General features: G+C 43.2%; 1 protein-coding gene across 2 annotated transcripts in view; it reads left to right on the forward strand.

The window, feature by feature from the left end:
* Positions 1-18,721, forward strand: part of esf1 (ESF1, nucleolar pre-rRNA processing protein, homolog) — a 39,327-nt gene extending 20,606 nt beyond the window's left edge. The window contains exons 10-15 of one of the 2 annotated variants that reach the window (XM_083634767.1): positions 1,397-1,591; positions 2,761-2,888; positions 3,103-3,196; positions 3,445-3,536; positions 6,950-7,102; positions 16,950-18,721. In XM_083634767.1, coding sequence (XP_083490893.1) covers positions 1,397-1,591; positions 2,761-2,888; positions 3,103-3,196; positions 3,445-3,536; positions 6,950-7,102; positions 16,950-17,318 — 1,031 coding nt within the window. In that variant the 3' untranslated portion in view covers positions 17,319-18,721. The remainder of the gene's footprint in view (positions 1-1,396; positions 1,592-2,760; positions 2,889-3,102; positions 3,197-3,444; positions 3,537-6,949; positions 7,103-16,949) is intronic. The other variant, XM_083634768.1, reaches the window with a different exon arrangement.
* Positions 18,722-19,968: the final 1,247 nt, after the last annotated feature.

Genomic DNA, 19,968 nt, shown 5'->3' on the forward strand with positions numbered 1-19,968 from the left:
CTTTCCCTCCTTCTGCCTAATTAAAAATGCTAAAACAACCAATCAGGGCTATCTAGAACACAACTAGCCAATCACAGCACACAAACAAGGGCTTTAACTGCTGAATACTGGACAGGGATCGGCTCCAGTATTCGTGATGTCACAAATCACGCTCGTTGAAAATCGCCTTTTCAGTGAGCTCAGAGAAACTTTGCACTTTTAGCCGACAATTGTGGAAACAGCTTTTTACAACCGTGTCAATCTCTACACAGACATGATTCTGCACAGTGAAGCGCAAACATGTGACATTTTACATACATGAACCATATCATATCGTCATGTATCGACAACATACTGTATGTAGCCTCCACACCGGAAGCAATAAACTGCACTTTCAACATTATTGACTAGTTCTACGTTTAGCTAATGTAAATCATTCTGATGTAAATTCAGAGTATAGATTAGTATTATCAAACTGTGGCAAGCTTTGAGGACAAAATCTTTTAACAAACTAGAAGGGAGAGAGCGTAGACCTCCGCTAAGGCCAATGGTCCAGTCTTCTATGAATTGCTTGTTTGTGAGTCGGATCCGGACCCGCTCCAAAATGTAATGGGTTCTTCCTTTGCCCGTGCTACACCCTCCCACCATGTTGAATGAAAATCGGGTCAGTAGTTTTTCTGTAATCCTGCTGACAGAGGTAGAGGTATTTTCACCCCTTTTTATGTAATTCAGGGGTTCCCAAACTTAAGAATGCCACTGCCCACTTCGAAATGTGAAATCTTCCGTGGCCCGCCCCAACCCTTTAATCACAACTCTGATCAACACACCAGACTAAGATTTCCCTCTATGTTTTTTAGATTACCGTATGTATTTTATATAAATTAATAATTCATCCACATAGAAAAACATTTTGGCAAAATACCCAAAAGCAGATTGCCAACATTTTCTCCCCCCTTACTCATCAGAAGTATTTGCATGCATAACACATTTGTTGAGACAAAATGTGATGAGCAACAACAAGAAATCAATCCACAAGCTATTAATGCTAAGCTGTGAAAAATGCTACCTTATCTGTAAAGGGAAGACTTGTGGTACCCATTGAACCAATTTTCATTCAGATAAATTGAGCTGAAAGGTCAAGGAACCCCTTTGAAATTGTTTTCCCTCTCCCAAATTTAACCTACGTTTGGAGCGTTATTTAGCATCCTTGCCGACAAGCTAGCATATCATGCTTGGTACCAATGGATCCCTTAGGACGGTCTTCTAGTTTCTTCTGATAACAGGATCTGATAACTGGAGCTCTAAACAGGACCCTGCTACAGCCATTTGATTGCCCGCGCTAACCCTCTACACATTTAACTTCTTCTAATGTAATGGATTTGTAATAGAACCTGTGTTGGTGTGCTATTTATAACAGAACCTGTAGCTAAACAGACAGAAGAGCCTGCTGTGAAGGTGGAGGACAAAGCCAAAGAGGGGGAGAGGAGGAAGAAGAAGAATAAAGGCACTGAGCAGATGGCCAAGTACAGAGAGCTGCTGAAGGGCATCCAGGACAGAGAGCAGAGGCTGCAGCAGGACAGGAACATGGAGATGGAGATCACCTGGGTGCCAGGTGGGAGGAGACAATCAGCCATGTTTAGATCTGCTGTCATTATGGCTCAGTCTGCCCATCAGAGATGCGCGGGCCGCAGTTATAACCGCGCTGACCGATCATAAAAATAAACATTCTGATTAGACCCCGACCGATACTGGATTTTTGAGGCCGATGCCGATACCGATATTAGAAAAAAAAAAAATCCGATATCGATATATCGGCCGATATTCTTATATACACATTATATTACACAATGTTTTTGCAATGAGCCCTCAAATATCAAACACTTGACAAAGATATGACTTGACATGACTTGAGATATGTAATGTAGGCAAATATTTTACAGCTTATCAATCAATTTTATTGTCCAAATTGACATCAATGCAATGAAACGGTAAACTTAACTGGGGATTTAATCATTATAAATAACTAGAAATACAAAAACACAAATATAACAAATATAAAATATAACTTGAATTAAGAAAAAAGATCAAATATACAGAACATGTTGTCTATGACTTAAAAAATACGAAATAAAAAAATATCGGCATATCGACCAACATATCGGCCGATACCGATATATCGGTTATCGGCCAATATCGGCCGATAACATCGGTGGGCCGATATATCGGTCGGGCTCTAATTCTGATTAATATCGGATGGATTGCGGGCGAGTGAAATTATATATCATTAACGAGGAAAATTAATATTAATTACGTTCTCTAGTCTATTAACATATTTTAAGCTTAATTTCTTGTCAGGCAGCTTATTAACCACCTATTTTGGGATAGCAAAGGACCCCAAAGGACAAAGGCAGTGGTAAACAGTGAGAAGTCGGGTTATTTATTTCCCATTCACTTCTATACAATGGCACTTCTTTTTGCAGCCACAGGGGGTGCATTCATGAAAAGGTGAAATTAAAGGATGGCTTTACCGACAATCAACCCACTTTCTATCATGAATCATCTCTGTAATATAAACACATGGGCAGTGTTTATCTATTTCTGCTGTAAAGTTGGCCATTTTAACATGGGGGTTTATGGGGATTGACTCGCTTTTGGAGCGAGCCTCGAGGGAACTGCAGTTTTGCACCGCTCTTCCACGTCGGCTTCATTTTTTTTTCAAAATGGAGGTTGCTGCTTGGTCTGACCAGTAGCTCCAGTCTGACTTGTGTTTTGGTGCTGCAGGTCTGAAGGAGACAACGGAGCAGCTGGTGAAGAAGAAGTTGGAGGGGAAGGAGCAGCTGACGCCCTGGGAGGAGTTCCTGGACAAGAAGAAAGAGAAGAAGAAGCAGAAGAAAGCCAAAACAAAACAGGTGACTATAGCCCGCTGCTGTCTGCACACACACATTCATGTTACTTCATCATATGTAAATGTAATTAGGATTTAACAGTTTAATTTCCCTTGACTGGACGGCACAGTGGCACAGTGTACAGCAAGAAGTTCCCAGGTTTGAACCCAGGTCCTTTTTGTATGGGGTTGAAATGTCAACTTGTCACACTGGGATTTGATGTGACGGTTTCTCTCAGCAGGGAGCAGCCGAGTCGGATCTGAGTGAGGATGAACTTCCTCCAGACGTCGATCTTAGCGACCCGTTCTTCACTGAAGAGCTCGCTGCTACAGGTGACCAATACTGTCTGTCTGTCTGTCTGTCTGTCTGTCTGTCTGCCTGTCTGTCTGTCTGTCTGTCTGTCTGTCTGTCTGTCTACCTGTCTGTCTGTCTGTCTGTCTGTCTGCCTGTCTGTCTGTCTGTCCACCAGTCAGTCTGTCAGTACCGCCATTTTGGATGCGGACTCCTGATGCCGTCATCTTGTTTTATCATGTCTTCTAAGAAATAATACCCGTCTGTGTGTCTCTGCTCCCATCTGCAGAACCCAAGAAGAAATCAAAGGGGAAGAAAAAGAAGAAACATGAGGAAGAAGAGAGAACGCCCGAGGAGGAACAGGAGCTACAGAGACGAAAGGTGGGAGTCCACTGAGATCAGTTAGCTCAGCTCACTGGTTTACTGAGATCAGTTAGCTCAGCTCACTGGTTTACTGAGATCAGTTAGCTCAGCTCACTGGTTTACTTAGATCAGTTAGCTCAGCTCACTGGTTTACTTAGATCAGTTAGCTCAGCTCACTGGTTTACTGAGATCAGTTAGCTCAGCTCACTGGTTTACTGAGATCAGTTAGCTCAGCTCACTGGTTTACTGAGATCAGTTGGCTCAGCTCACTGGTTTACTGAGATCAGTTAGCTCAGCTCACTGGTTTACTGAGATCAGTTATCAGAATCAGAATCAGAAAGACTTTAATGATCCCCGGGGGGAAATTGGGACAAGTTACAGTAGCTCGCTCACAGAACACACATAGCATAAATAAAATAAAAAATAAAATAAAAATAAACCGTAGTAATGCAATATTAAGCAATAAGCAGAAAAACACAACATAGCATAGAATAACTAGTAATGCGATAGAAGCAAAAGCACAAAATAAGTAGAATGTCTAAGTAGCAAAATACCAATACGTAGAGTAAGTATAGTATACATTCCGTGTCAATTATCATTATTGCCTGTGACATATTGCACATATTGCACGTGATTCATATTAAGTCGGCTTGCCCTATACGTTACGAGAGACGTTACGTTACGTGGCTCAGCCAGGCACAGTTAACCTATCGGCTGGCTCAGTCTCAGGGAGACTGAGCGTCTCCGAGGTGCTCTTTTAAGAGAGGCATTAAATAGACCAATGGCCACAGGCAGGAATGATTTCCTGTGCCTCTCCGTCTTGCATCTAGGTGGAATCAGTCTCTCACTGAACGTGCTCCTGTGTTTGACTAGCGCGTCGTGGAGTGGGTGCGAGTCATTGTTCATGATGGAGCGTAGCCTGGACAACGTTCTCTTCTCTGACACCGCAGTCAGAGAGCCCAGATCCAGCCCCACAATGTCCCTGGCCTTACGGATCAGTTTATTGAGTCTGTTGGCATCCGCTGCCTTCAGCCTGCTGCCCCAGCACACAATAGCATACAGGAAGGCACTAGCCACTACCGACTCGTAGAACATCCTCAGCATGGTCCGGCAGACGTTGAAGGACCTCAGCCTTCTCAGAAAGTAAAGACGACTTTGCCCCTTCTTGTAGAGTGCATCAGAGTTCTTAGCCCAGTCTAGTTTATTGTCAATGTACACTCCAAGGTACTTGTAATCCTCCACTATGTCAACACTGACCCCGTGGATTGAGACAGGGGTCACCGGAGCCTTGACCCTCCTCAGGTCCACCACCAGCTCCTTTGTCTTTGACACGTTGAGCTGCAGGTGGTTCAGCTCACACCAAGTGACAAAGTTGGACAAAGTTAGCTCAGCTCACTGGTTTATTGAGATCAGTTAGCTCAGCTCACTGGTTTGAGTTTTCATGAAGGTCTGCTTCAGCTGAGGTTCTAGAGAACTGACCGGGTTTGAAAACGGATTGCATCACTGACTAATTTACATGGACTGCAATGATCCGACTACTGATCTTATTCTAAATAAGAGAATATTTTGATTCAGGTGTTTCCATGAGCTGCTTTTAGAATATTCCATTCATATTCTCGTTTACATGCTGAGCAAAGTAACGGAAGACACGCCCGCATGACGTCCCTATGTCCTGCCCCAACTGCTGGCAGCCATCTTTTCTTCTGTCATGTTTTTACCGTGTTAGTACCCTCGACACAAGCCTCAGCCTTCATTCTGAGTCTCGAAGTCGTACCCCCCTAAAATGGCCTTAAATCTTCAATATAACGTAGCTATCACAATAACACAGTACATACTTTCTGCAGAAGTTTGTTTAGCTGAAAAGTAGACTAGTCGGTGTTCCCAAATGTTGCGTAGTTTTCAATACCGACCCCTTGTAATTTAAACAAGCCAGAGCCTGTTTCTGTTCTCCCATCATCCACCCAACAGACAACAGAGACGGCGCTGTTTCCCCACTGGGAAGCGGAAGAACAGCAACGGCACTTTTCAATGGAAAAAAAACACACAAGCTGACTTGTCAAATAGCAGTCGTTTATAAATGATCCAAAGACACCAAGACATGACAACATATTACAACTCGGCGGCCATAGAATGCATCAAAAATATGAATTTGATCCATCTTCAGTCATGTGACTCATGTCCCTTCTGTGACCTAGTTACAGAGCGTGCTGCTGTCCGCCTGTCAGTCTCTCGTCGGCAACTTACGGTTTAATGTAAATATACAAGTTGAGACTTTTTATGGAAACATACAGACAAGAATACTTCTAAGCCTGTCTCTAATTCGGCAGACACACACTCCAATAAGAAGCACACATTCCTGTTTGAAATGTCTCACCATTTTCTGACATTTTATACACCAAACAAATAGGGGTGGGAACCGCAGAGTAACTCACGATACGATACTGTCACGATACTTTGACCTTGATAACGATGGTATTACGATACAGCGATTCGATACATTGCAAGAAATGTAATATCTATGTAACTGAAGAGGAAAAAATACCCCTAAAAAGGCAAAAAGCAGGAATTATGTATTCACAGAATTGACATGAAACAATGTAGAACAAAGTGCAGACTGTATAGTGCCTCTTTAACACCCTGACTGACACTTGTTCATGACTCCACATGTGAGGTTACAATGTTTAAAGGAAGGATACAAAATAATGCCTCAGTAAAATCATTTCAATCTGTATACCGTAAATTAAGTTTACAGGGAAAAAAGAATGCAAAAAAGAGTGCAAAAAATACACATTTCAGGATAAATGTCACAATATGGCATTACAATATGGTATCACGATACGGGCGCCAATGTATCGATTTGGTTTGGTTTATTTCAGATCAAAATACATAAAAGCATTAGAAATTTACATTAATACAAAAAAAACACATTTTAAAAACAGTACACATTATGTAAATTAAAGATTTTTTTTTATCCAAGGATAGATCCAAACTAGAAGCCTGCTTATTTCCACTGGGGTCCGATAATGTATTGCAAGAGGAAGTGTCACGATAATATATCGATATCTTGTCCCACCCCTACAAACAAAGCAACTAAAGGATTAATTGAGAAAATAATCAACAGATGAATCGACAATGAAAATAATTATTAGACCATTATTATTATTATCTATGGGGGAAAAAAGTCAAAATATGGAAAATTTGGACTCATTGTGTGTGTGTGTGTGTGTGTGTCGTGTGGTGTATGTGTTCATGTGTGCGTGCGTGCGTGTGTGTGTGTGTGTGTGTGCGTGCGTGTGTGCATGCATGTGTGTGTGTGCGTGCGTGTGTCTGTGTGCGTGTGTCGTGTGCATGTATGTATGTGCATGTGTGTGTGTGCGTGTGTCTGTGTGCGCGTGTGTTGTGTGTGTATGTGCATGTGTGTGTGTGTGCAGGCAGAGATGGCTCTGCTGATGGAGGATGAGGACGATGCGGGGCACAAACACTTCAGCTACGATCAGATCGTGGAGGAGCAGAACCTGAGCAAGCAGAAGAAGAAGAAGCTGCAGAAGAAGAGCCAGGAGCCGCTGGAGGTCGACAACTTCCAGGTCTGTCTGTCTCTTTGTCTGTCTGTCGGTCTGTCCAAAATGTTATATGAGCAGAGATCAGCTGAAGAAGTTCACCCTTCACTCTTAAAAAACAAACTTAATAGAGGATCCACCTGGTGAAAAGTTATATAATTTTGTCAAGCAAATACTAGCTACAGGGAACTTTCACTTTGTGTTGATTGTAGCACCGCCGGTGGACAAAAGTGATACTGTTCGCCCAGAACAAAAATGCATCTCCTGGAACACAGAGGCTCCTCCCACTGTCTCCGCTGGGCTGTCTGAGCTGCAGCAGGCCAGGCAGGGCTCCTCCCCCGCTGTTTTATTTACTGCATGAGGTCACATGACGTCACTCTTTCAGTCACCGACCAGAACAAAAACGCGTTTCACACAGATGAAAAGCTGTGTTCACACCGAGATATTTATTTTTCTCTCTGTCGCTCGATTCAACCCTTTGGAATCGCTCTGTCACTGTGTTTAAATCGCTCGTCAACTGGCACAAGAATTGACGGACATCTGGGAGCTAACGTTAGACAGGATGAAAACGCAATGTCATGATGTTTGTCCACTACGAGCCACCGTAGTTGTTTACAAGCCAAGCCTATCAGCGTGCTCCTAACGCGAGCTCCATACCGGTAGTACAGACTTCACTTCATGTCAGCTGTCAGCCTGTCAATCAGCTGTCAATGCGGTTTGAGGCCACACAATAAACGGTTTGTTCCAAGCCAGTGTGATCCTTGACTCACTCTCACACGGCAGCCAATCAGCGTTGAACAGCGAGCGACTGATGCCAGCGTAATTTCGCTCGAGTTGGGATATTTCATCTCAGGCGACGAGCGAATTTTCGCCCGGGCGAATATACGCTCAATCGCTCGTTTGCATTGACTTTGTATGTAAACTCGATGCCAGCGAAAAACTTTAATAGGCCGGTGTGAACGCACATTAACACGTGATGGATGCTGTGCGAGATGCTGAGGCGTTTAGAAACACTATATCCACCTTATGTTTGAATGCCCCACTGTACAAATAATTGTGGGTACAAGGTCCGGTTTAACGTGACTTATTGTTGCAGCTTGCCATTTCCTTTGTTATACTCTGGTTGCAGACCCGAATTATAAACCGGAAACTGGAGTACGTTATAAAAGTTATAAATATAGTCACGTTATGAACAACTAACCACCACTGGGGGTCCGTATGGAAACAGTGTTACTCGAAATCAATTTGGTTATTTAGTGGCGTTTTACTGCCATGTAACATAGCTAGCTAGCCGCTAACATTAGCCACAGTAGGCTGCGCACTGCGCTCTTAAAGGGATATTGATCGACGAGATTTCTGCCAAGCTGGACCTGATTAGTGATTTGCTCCATTCGCCCAGACGGGTGTCAAGCTGTCAGCAACAAGGCTGGGAGGATCACACCAAAAGAGAAACGCAGAGGCATCATGGCATCAGAGGCATCATGGCATCATAGGCATCATGGCATCAGAGGCATCATGGCCGCTAGAAATAAGGTGGATAGAAATCGCCGATCTCCTCGCTGATGGTCTCATTTGCTGATGCAGGTCAGACATTTAGAAGGTTTCTTAAAGGGCCCATATTTTGCTAATATAATGTATTATTATTTTATTGTTGGCCTCCAGTAGAGTAACTTATTGCATCAGTCATAGTTTAAAAAACTCATTGTTTATCTTGTACTGGCTCTCACTGCCCCCTTCAGTTCACCCTCTGTCTGAAACGCTCTGTTTTTAGGTCCTGTCCCTGAACCCCCACCCTCCGGAAAATACTCCAGGTGGGCAGCGCGAGGAGTTTTTGCGTTTGCAAACTTCTGCCCAGAGAGCTATCGCTGTAGAAGCGAGACTGTCTGTCTGTCTGTCTGACTATCTATCTATCTATCTATCTATCTATCTATCTATCTATCTATCTATCTATCTATCTATCTATCTATCTAGATTAGATAGATAGATAGATAGATAGATAGATAGATAGATAGATAGATAGATAGATAGTCATGCATAACAGAAACAGACAGGCGATCTCTGCTATGGCTACTAAATTTGGTAGTTGTAAAACAATTATATCAACGAGCAACTGATTGTCAAAACGAATTTGACCATCGATGAAAAACGTGACTTGGACATAAAGCAAGCTATCAATTGATTTATCAACATCCCCCTAGCTATCTACAGCTCCGCTAGGCCGGGCTGCACCCGGACATTTCCTTCAGTGGCTGGCCAAGCAGGGATTCTATTACCACGGCCTGCCATAACGTTACACCGGGAGCTTCACACTAGCTAATGTAGCTAGTTAGCTAACTTCCCAAATGCTTGTGACTATAGTGTGCCTCTCCTAGCAAAGGCTACACGGACCAAACCAAAATGAGGACTTGGAGAAGTCAGCAAGTTGGACTAACGTTACAAGTTCTGAAAATATGTGCCTTTCGTCATTCATCGGTTGTTCATGTCTATAAGGCAGCTGTGCTGCTAGGCTAAATAGCAAGTGCTAACGTTACCCAGCCGGTAAGTAACGTTAGCGCTTCCTAGCAGCACATTGGACCGATGCTGGAATGAGACACATATTTTCAGAACTTACCACTTCAGTCCTACATCCTGGCTCACTTCCATGTCGTCTCCTTGTTTTTGCGGTCTGGAATGCGTTATTCCATGAGACTACTACTGTTGTGTTAGTCCCAGACAGCCAGGCTAGAGAGAGCCTGGTGAGTGGTGACGCCGCCGCGGGTTACTGAAACACAGAACAGGGAAGAGAGGGGAAGGGTGGGAGCTAGCGTGCGCGCCGGCCGGCGGCAACGCTTTGTTGCCAGGGTAACAAGTCCTTACTGACGTCACAAAAATTATGGTTCTCGCACAAAATCGCCATAAATCCATGTCATCTCGTCTACGAGAGTTCATAGGCGCGAGGGGTGGTTCATGGGGGTAACATTAAAACACTTTCACATATTTATTTGAAGCTTAGCCCATGTTTAATATGACCATCCAAGATTGTAACAACATATATATGATACAAAATTAAGAAATGCATAATATGGCCCCTTTAAGATGATCTTGTCTGAGGAGCTTCTGTATGCGACCGTGGAGAGACAGGAAGTCAGGTGTTTACAAACAGCTGCTTTGGTGTGCGCAGTAGTTTGCCAAAGTAAAGTGAAAAGCCACATGAGTTTGGATGAGGAAATGACCGGAGAGACAGACAGGCAGAGCAGGCTGTCCATTCTGGAGGACCAGAGGTGAGAAACGGTCCGTTTTAATAGGCTATCTGTTTGTTATAACGTTGGTATGCTCTCGCTAGCCTAGTGCTAAAAGTGCTATAAAAGATTGACCTTTGCTAGGCACTGTCACTTGTTCCAGCTGGGACGTTGTATTGCCCATTGTTGAAAGACATAATGACGTGACGTCGCAGTGTAGATAATAAATATCACAGGTTAGAAATGATCGGGGCGGCTCCGATGGGTCTTCGAACAGTTCAAGAGCGTTAAGATTTGATCTGTACAAAGCTCACTTTACCATAGTGTCTCCCCAGACTCAATATTATGTTGAATCGCTGCGCTCGGCATACTACATAATAGAGTCTGTTAGGGTTGGCACGATGGACGATGGCATCGACCATCGTGATGGGCCGACCCCCCATCGACCTCTGAGCCTTCTACATCGGATCATCGTAATTCATTATCTGTTCGAATTAAAATTCTGCCGTTTTAATAATAAAAGAGGCCAAGTCCACTTACCGGGACGTGCCGGCGGCATTAAACAAACGCATCCAGTTCAGTTCAGAGAAGCCTCCCCTCCCCCTCCTCCTCCCCCTCCTCCGCTCCACCACCTCTCTGAACAGGGGGCGCTTGTTTAATGTCACCGGGGCGTCCCCCGCGCGTGTCGGCTGTGTTGTTGTGAAAACGTTTTAAGACAAAGAAGAAACTTCACGTTCTTTCCTGTTTTCAACCCAAAGTGAGTACAAGTCTTCAACCGTGAATTTAACTCGCCTGTTTCCAAAGTGAAAGTTGGAGTTGCTCCATATAGATACAGCAGCTGCGTTTCTCTAGCCATTTCTCCTAAACTCTCTCATCACATTAGGTTCAAAAGCCCACGTGAATCTTACGTTATATCAGCCAGTAATTCAGTCGGTTTTCTGCCAGCTAGTTAAATTCAACACACACACGTTGTTGGTGAGGATCTGTAACGTTAACGTTATTTGTTTTGCGTCGTTCAAATTGCTGGTAGTGAGTGACAGCCACTGCCCATTTCAGTCACCTGGCTCTGTGCTGTAACACAGAGCAGAGGCTAATAGCCTATTCAAGCCCGCTGGTATCATGTAGAGCTCAGGCTCAGCTGTCCTCTTAACGTGAACGCATTACAGCAACGCAGCGACTTATTAAATAATTAATTATTCCCCCAACCCCCACCCCAATGACGATGCCATCGTTAAAAACGATGTTTCACTTTAAAACAATCACGATGGGTATTTTGGTGACATCGCACAACCCTAGAGTCTGTGCCACTTCTGCTGTTTTGAGGGCGGGTCTAGGGGGTCCAAAAATTGAATGGCTGACAGGTCTAGTCTAGTAGGAACGGGGGGTCCCCGCACACCCGAAAGATATATTTTTCTAACATAGATTTTTGTACTCCTCAAGGTGTCTAATAAACAAATTTTGTTGTTACCCCGTTGAAATAGTGTCCCATGGGTCCGTTTGGCGGCCATCTTTGCGGGCATATTGCGATGTCCGAAAATGGATAAGGGTCATAACTTTTGAACTAGACGTCATACAGAGACAAATGACACCACTTTTCTGTATGATTTCTGCATGAGGAATTGATTGAGAGGGTTGTTTTAATGATTTTAACAGATTTGGTATAGTAAAACTCAAAAACATTTGAAAAAAGTGTCAAATTTACTCTCAAAATCTTGCAAAAAAAATCTATCTACATATTAGTCCATGGGCCAGAAGGGTTGGGAATAATGCTCATATTGATTTTTGGCAAGGTATACATCTCTAGAGTTAGAAAATATGTGAGAGCATTGCACCAATGGTAGCTAAATGTGTGTTATCACTCGATTTATAACACCATGCAAAACATAATAGTTGCGGGACTTTTAGGGACATTTGAGGCTAAGTTCATGCAAATCAAGTCTAAAAGCACCAGCTTTTGCCCAGAATTAGCCCAGGGCATGCTCTAACAATTGAGCCAGAGTGCCCGAGCCGGTGACCCCCGGGGTCACCATGGTGGCCAGATCCAATATGACCACTGTCCGAAAAAGATTTTGGCTATAACTTTTGAAAGAGATGAGCTAGAAATACAGACTTGGTGTCTATCTTATGTTTTTTGACCATTAGAAAGGTGTTGGAATGCTTATCTTTACTAGGGAAGATGTGTGTGGACCCCTAATCTGCATATTTCCAAGATGGCGGCTACCTGAATATGAGTTTTACCATAACTGTTGATGCTTTTAGTAAACTCGGTGTCCATTTTATGGTTTTTGAGTTTTAGAAACACATTGTAATACTCAGATTTATGATTGAATCTATCTATAGCACTCTACTTTGCATAGTAAGTAGGCTACCAATATGGCCGCTAACCGATTTTTTTTTTTACATACACTTTCACCCAGATTGAGTGTAGACTTGTAAGAATAAGTTACCATCAAACATACCGACAAATAGAGTATAACCCATTTCCATTGATACAGGTAATAGCCAGTCTGTGCATCAATGCTCTCCATAAATGTGAAATGCTATCAATACTGATCAAAGGTGTTTAGAATTTGAACAAAATATTACAATATCAGAAACAAAAACAACAGAACAAAACATATATTGGTGCCTATATGTACAAGTGAGTAGTAGCCTACTTATGTCCATAGGTTGAATTGAGTTAGAAGTGCTCAGTCCTTTTGATTTACCAGGGGGACTGATTTTGCATAAAAGACTTCAGATGACAAGTGGTTTTTGTTTATATCCTTATATACAAATATTGTTGTCTCGACCCTCATTGTTGGTACAGGCACTCTTGCATCCACATTGAGGTGCCACAGGCTCCAGCTTGACAACATTCACAATCACAGCACCCACTACATGGCTTTTTGCAGACGCAGCAGAGAATGATTGCTCAGGCTTTACTGGCATCTGGAAGATGGGTCCAGTAAGGTTCCAAAGTCTTGGTCATGGAGTCCCAGTACCAGCCCCACGTACTGAACTCTGCATATTTTGCTGGACAGAGGTTGCCTGATTCCAGTAGAAGCTGGCCTGCAGCAGTCCCCATTTGACATGCTGAATCAGTGCATCTTGGGTGGGAGGCAGGTTCTCTTGATGCATTTGAAAAAGCCAATGTCTAGCATCATCTACTTGGCTGGAGCCACAGCTTTTGCTGTACATGACAACCCCAAGGTGAGGGCGACCAGGGTTTTGGGATGAACTCCTCCTTTCTACCAAGAAGGATGTTGTACTTTCCAACAGATCTGAATATGACATATCTGCACTTCAGCCTTATAACCATCCTGAAGCAGACACTACAGTAGAATGATTTATAGCACCTGGCACATGCTGGGCCAGTAGCCATAGAAACTCAGGATCCATACGTCCGACAGTGATGTTGTAATACTTGCAATACGCTTCTTCTACACATTAGGCCTCACAGAGCACTGGATCGGCTTCACATGTGGAAAGTACATTTATGTTCACAAAATCTGCAATGTTCTTGGTCCCCAGAGATCACTGGCATTACATCTCTTCCATGTGCTAAAATGATGTGATACTACATCAGCCTTCCAGGGCTATGGGAAAAGGAGTGGATGGGCAGCTTGGGAAGCAACATGCGGATCTCACTGAGACCGTGGATGCCTTCACCTTGCAGCCTGAACCGATCAACTCAGATGTCCATGTCCAAAGACTGGAAGCATTATGGTTGTTGTCATGTCCAGCAAGAGCTGTGTCTCCAGCCAAGTAGATGAAGCCAGACATCAGCTTTTCTCAAATGGTACCAAGTCCCTTGAGAACTTGCCTCCCACCCAAGATGCACTGATTCAGCATGTCAAATGGGGACTGCTGCAGACCAGCTTCTACTGGAATCAGGCAACCTCTGTCCAGCAAAATATCCAGAGTTCAGTACGTGGGGCTGGTACTGGGACTCCATGACCAAGACTTGGGAACCTTACTGGACCCATCTTTCAGATGCCAGTAAAGCCTGAGTCATCATTCTCTGCTGCAGCTGCAAAAAGTCATGTAGTGGGTGCTGTGAATGCTGTAAAGCTGGAGCCTGTGGCACCTCAATGTGGATGCAAGAGTGCCTGTACCAACAATGCGGTCAAGACAACAATATTTGATTAATCTGGCTGTGGATATAAGGATATAAACAAAAAACACTTACACTCAATCTAACTTAACCCCCCCAACCCATGGACATACCTAAGTGTTACTCACTTGTCTAATTGTTTCAATAAAATATGTAAGATAAATACTGTAGATTGTTTGTTTCCACCAGTTTGATGGTAACTCATTCTTACAACTACAAAAGTGTATGTAAAAAAGAAATGGTAGCCTATTTACTATGCAAAGTAGAGTGCTATAGATAGATTAAATCATAAATCTGAGTATTACAATGTGTTTCTAAAACTCAAAAACCATAAAATGGACACCGAGTTTACTAAAAGCATCAACAGTTATGGTAAAACTCATATTCAGGTAGCCGCCATCTTGGAAATATGCAGATTAGGGGTCCACACACATCTTCATTAGTAAAGATAAGCATTCCAACACCTTTCTAATGGTCAAAAAATATAAGATAGACACCAAGTCTGTATTTCTAGCTCATCTCTTTCAAAAGTTATAGCCAAAATCTTTTTCGGACAGTGGTCATATTGGATTTGGCCGCCATGGTGACCCAGGGGGTCACCGGCTCGGGCACTCTGGCTCAATTGTTAGAGCATGCCCTGGGCTAATTCTGGGCAAAATCTGGTGCTTTTAGACTTGATTTGCATGAAATTAGCCTCAAATGTCCCTAAGTCCCGCAACTATTATGTTTTGCATGGTGTTATAAATCGAGTGATAACACACATTTAGCTACCATTGGTGCAATGCTCTCACATATTTTCTAACTCTAGAGATGTATACCTTGCCAAAAATCAATATGAGCATTATTCCCAACCCTTCTGGCCCATGGACTAATATGTAGATAGATTTCTTTTGCAAGATTTTGAGAGTAAATTAGACACTTTTTTCAAATGTTTTTGAGTTTTACTATACCAAACCTGTTAAAATCATTAAAACAACCCTCTCAATCAATTCCTCATGCAGAAATCATACAGAAAAGTGGTGTCATTTGTCTCTGTATGACGTCTAGTTCAAAAGTTATGACCCTTATCCATTTTCATCAGACATCGCAATATGCCCGCAAAGATGGCCGCCAAACGGACCCATGGGACACTATTTCAATGGGGTAACAACAAAATTTGTTTATTAGACACCTTGAGGAGTACAAAAATCTATGTTAGAAAAATATATCTTTCGGGTGCGCGGGGACCCCCCGTTCCTACTAGACTAGGTCGTAGCACCAATGAGGGAGTGGTTCATTTTCAAAAGTCAACAGAGGTTGGTTCGGCGTGCGGCCTGATCGCTAAAGTCGTTACTGATTGGTGTCCCCATGGCCCCTCTGGGAGGGACAGATTGGGGGTATCAATTGGAGGGACAGATCGGGGTATAAATTGGAGGGACAGATCGGGGTATAAATTGGAGGAACAGATTGGGGGCATAAATTGGAGGAACAGATTGGGGGCATAAATTGGAGGAACAGATTGGGGGCATAAATTGGAGGGACAGATTGGGGGCATAAATTGGAGGGACAGATTGGGGGCATAAATTGGAGGGACAGATTGGGGGCATAAATTGGAGGGACAGATTGGGGGCATAAATTGGAGGAACAGATTGGGGGCATAAATTGGAGGGACAGATCGGGGTATAAATTGGAGGGACAGATCGGGGTATAAATTGGAGGGACAGATTGGGGGTATAAATTGGAGGAACAGATCGGGGTATAAATTGGAGGAACAGATTGGGGGCATAAATTGGAGGGACAGATTGGGGGTATCAATTGGAGGGGCAGATCGGGGTATCAATTGGAGGAACAGATTGGGGGCATAAATTGGAGGGACAGATTGGGGGCATAAATTGGAGGGACAGATTGGGGGCATAAATTGGAGGGACAGATTGGGGGTATAAATTGGAGGGACAGATTGGGGGCATAAATTGGAGGGACAGATTGGGGGTATCAATTGGAGGGGCAGATCGGGGTATCAATTGGAGGGGCAGATCGGGGTATCAATTGGAGGGACAGATCGGGGGTATAAATTGGAGGGGCAGATCGGGGTATCAATTGGAGGGGCAGATCGGGGTATAAATTGGAGGGGCAGATCGGGGTATAAATTGGAGGGGCAGATGGGGGTATAAATTGGAGAGACAGATCGGGGGCATAAATTGGAGGAACAGATCGGGGTATAAATTGGAGGAACAGATGGGGGTATCAATTGGAGGGACAGATCGGGGTATAAATTGGAGGGACAGATCGGGGGTATAAATTGGAGGGACAGATCGGGGGCATAAATTGGAGGAACAGATTGGGGGCATAAATTGGAGGGACAGATTGGGGGCATAAATTGGAGGGACAGATTGGGGGTATAAATTGGAGGGGCAGATTGGGGGCATAAATTGGAGGGGCAGATTGGGGGTATAAATTGGAGGGACAGATCAGTGGAATAAATTGGGAGGAGCAGATCTGGGGGATAAAAATCTCTTGCAATCGGAGCCCGCTATAACCTGTTCCTCCCCCCCCCCCCCCCCCCCCCCCCCGCTGTGTCCAGGTGGATGTTGCAGACCCTCGTTTCCAGGCCATGTTCACCTCCCACCTGTTCAACCTGGACCCGTCGCACCCTGGCTACAAGAAGACCAGAGCCACGCAGAGCATCCAGGCCGAGAAGCAGCGGCGCAGGGAGGAGAAGCAGCGCTGTCTGGAGGCGACGCTCACCACCCGGCAGGACACACCCACACAGGAAGCGGTGGGGGGGAAACAGGAAGCCGCAGGGGGGGAGAAACGGGAGAGAGACGCCGACTCTCCGGCGGCCGAAGCGGCCGCGAAAAAAACTATGGACCCCGGTCTGTCTTTGCTCGTCAAGTCCATCAAGAGCAAAACACAGCAGTTCCAAGCTCGCAAGAAACAGAAGCTGAAGTAGGTTTGACCCAACTGGAACTATGGAGGTTTTTCTACAATTTTCAGCCTGTTTCACTACAATACAAGTCTTTGAACTGGCTCATCCTAAAATATATTTTTAGAATACAAGAAGACTCAAAATAATATTGACTGTGGTTGGTAGGCACAGTACAGGGCTCCAGAGTGCGCCTATTTACACGCATTTTCCCACCTTAAAATCTGCCAGTGCGCCTAAATATTTTTACAACACGCACTGGTGCACCTTGGAATTTGTAGCGTCTTTCTCGCCAGCCACAGCGTGCCGTGCTGTCAATCTATCCCCCCTCATCATGCACACACAAAGACAGGGAAATACAAAAATAAAATGTTTTCAATTGCTTTTGAATGCTTTCGAGTAGACTTGCGCATAATCGTTTTACTTTGAAAATCCGATTGGAAGTTGTATCGTTCTTATCGCTAGTGGAACACAGGACAGTCTGCAGCCAACCATCCAGATCGGCCAGACTCACTCGTACCGGACTCAGAAACAGATGGAATTAAAATGTGTCAGATGGTGGTTTTGTACGCGGGAGACAAAGCTACGGCTTCACAGACATGACTTCTTGCTGACTGGCATGACAATGACATCTTGGCATCTAATTAGCATCGCTAACGTTAGCATCTCGCTAACTATAAGTATCAAGCACATTCTGCGAATAATAACGTTACCAAACATGTAAATCAAGATCGCTAAAATGTGTTGACGATATGACTGCTGTCTGTTAATGTTAGACCATCTAAGAGCAGCTATCTGCTACGGGTTTTCACTGCAATCATTACATAATGTGAGGCAAACTACAGATGACTATCATGACTAAATAAATGGTTTATGATAATTTAATGACAAATAATAAGCTGCATTGAGTCATTCTGGTAAAAAATTCATAGTGCATCATGAGAAAGGTATCGGAGATTAATCATTGTATCCTTAAATGTGCTCCTAACTTTTTCAACGTGGCATAATGTAAGCCAGGTGATAATCACACCAGACACAAATGCAAGGCTTCCATCAATGGGGCCATAGGCTCAATCCCCATTGTGTTAACTCAGTTGGTGATAGTGACTTAACAGACATTTATTTACATGAAAATATTTGAGCGTATCACTTTACTTTGCCAATATGTTTACAAAAACACAAAGAAGGTAACGCTTAAAATGTATTGTTGCGGTGCCAAAAGGCATGGTAAAACATGTGGGTGCACCTATAGTAAATGATGTGCCGGTGCACCTAAATTAAAAAGTAAGGCGCACCAGTGCACTTTGTGTAAAAAGTTAGTCTGGAGCCCTGCAGTCAACTTTGATCTGTATGTCTGATTTTTGCTTTGTCTGGGAAACATCTCATCAGATATGTATCATGTGAATTTTGAGCATAAAGCTGATCCTGCTGCCTGACAGTATCTTACAATGTGTTTTATTTACTGAACAGAAAAAGGCTTTGTTCACACAGCAGTTGACAGATTCCCAGTGCTGCGTTTTCTGCTGCCGCTGGCGACAGCCGTGGCATTATGTTTTCGGGTTGTACGTACGTTTATTGTATGTGTATGTATATGTGTATATATATACACATATATATATACATATACTGTGTATATATATATACATATGTATATATATGAAGAGTTCATTTGCAAAAACAGGTAAACGCCATTCTTAAAATGAACAAACATCTGTTTGATACTCCCTGAAGTGCACATAGAAAACATTATTGAGGTGATGTATGTGAAAATTATCAGATGAATATGTTTTAGTTACGATTGATAAGGATTTCCCAAAAATAAATTACAGTATCAATACATCAATATATAAAATAAAATGATCAAAAATCAAAACGGAGATACCCGTTTTTGCAAATGGAACTCTTCATATATACACACATACAGTATATTATACTGTATGTGTGTATGTGTATATGTATATATATATATAACGTGACACGGCCTGGTGAAAGAGCTAACAAGCCATATGTGACAGGGTCTGGTGAAAGCCAAACTGAAGTTGAACAGTAAAGTCATGACATTCGGCTGCACAATAACTTCCATGTGACTCAGAAGTTGGACAAAGTTTTCATTTATTTCCAAACCTGTCACCGCAGCACACACACATCCATAAGGCCACAGGCACCGACCCACTACACACACACACATTCTGTTTGGAATCAGCCGATGGAAACACAGACATCCAAAAATATGTTTTCTCAATATATATAGAAGATACAAAATGTTTCCCCCGTTTTCAAAGGGGGTCAGTTAGAGAAGTGCATCGAGACGGTCAGAATATGAAGGAAAATATTTACACAACGGCAACGTTAGACATTTAAGGATCAACTTTGAAAGAGGCAATTCACTCAACGAGAAAACTGAATTAAAACAAGCATGTTTCATGTTTTCCAAAGCCAGTTATTGAGAATCAATCTGAATGAGTGAGACTGTTTGAGGGGAACTGTTGGGAAATATTATTTTCACAAATCAAACAGGCAATCAGCCACACTGCAGCCTGGGACTGTATATATAGTACTATTATAATACTATATATATATATAGTATTCAGATGGATTATGGCTCAAAGTAGGGCTGTACTGAATGTCATTCTTTTACATTTGAGGCTTTGGACGTCTGCCGTCAATATTTTATGAC

Source organism: Poromitra crassiceps (assembly GCF_964638095.1).
Source record: "Poromitra crassiceps genome assembly, chromosome: 4".
NCBI lineage: Eukaryota > Metazoa > Chordata > Actinopteri > Beryciformes > Melamphaidae > Poromitra > Poromitra crassiceps.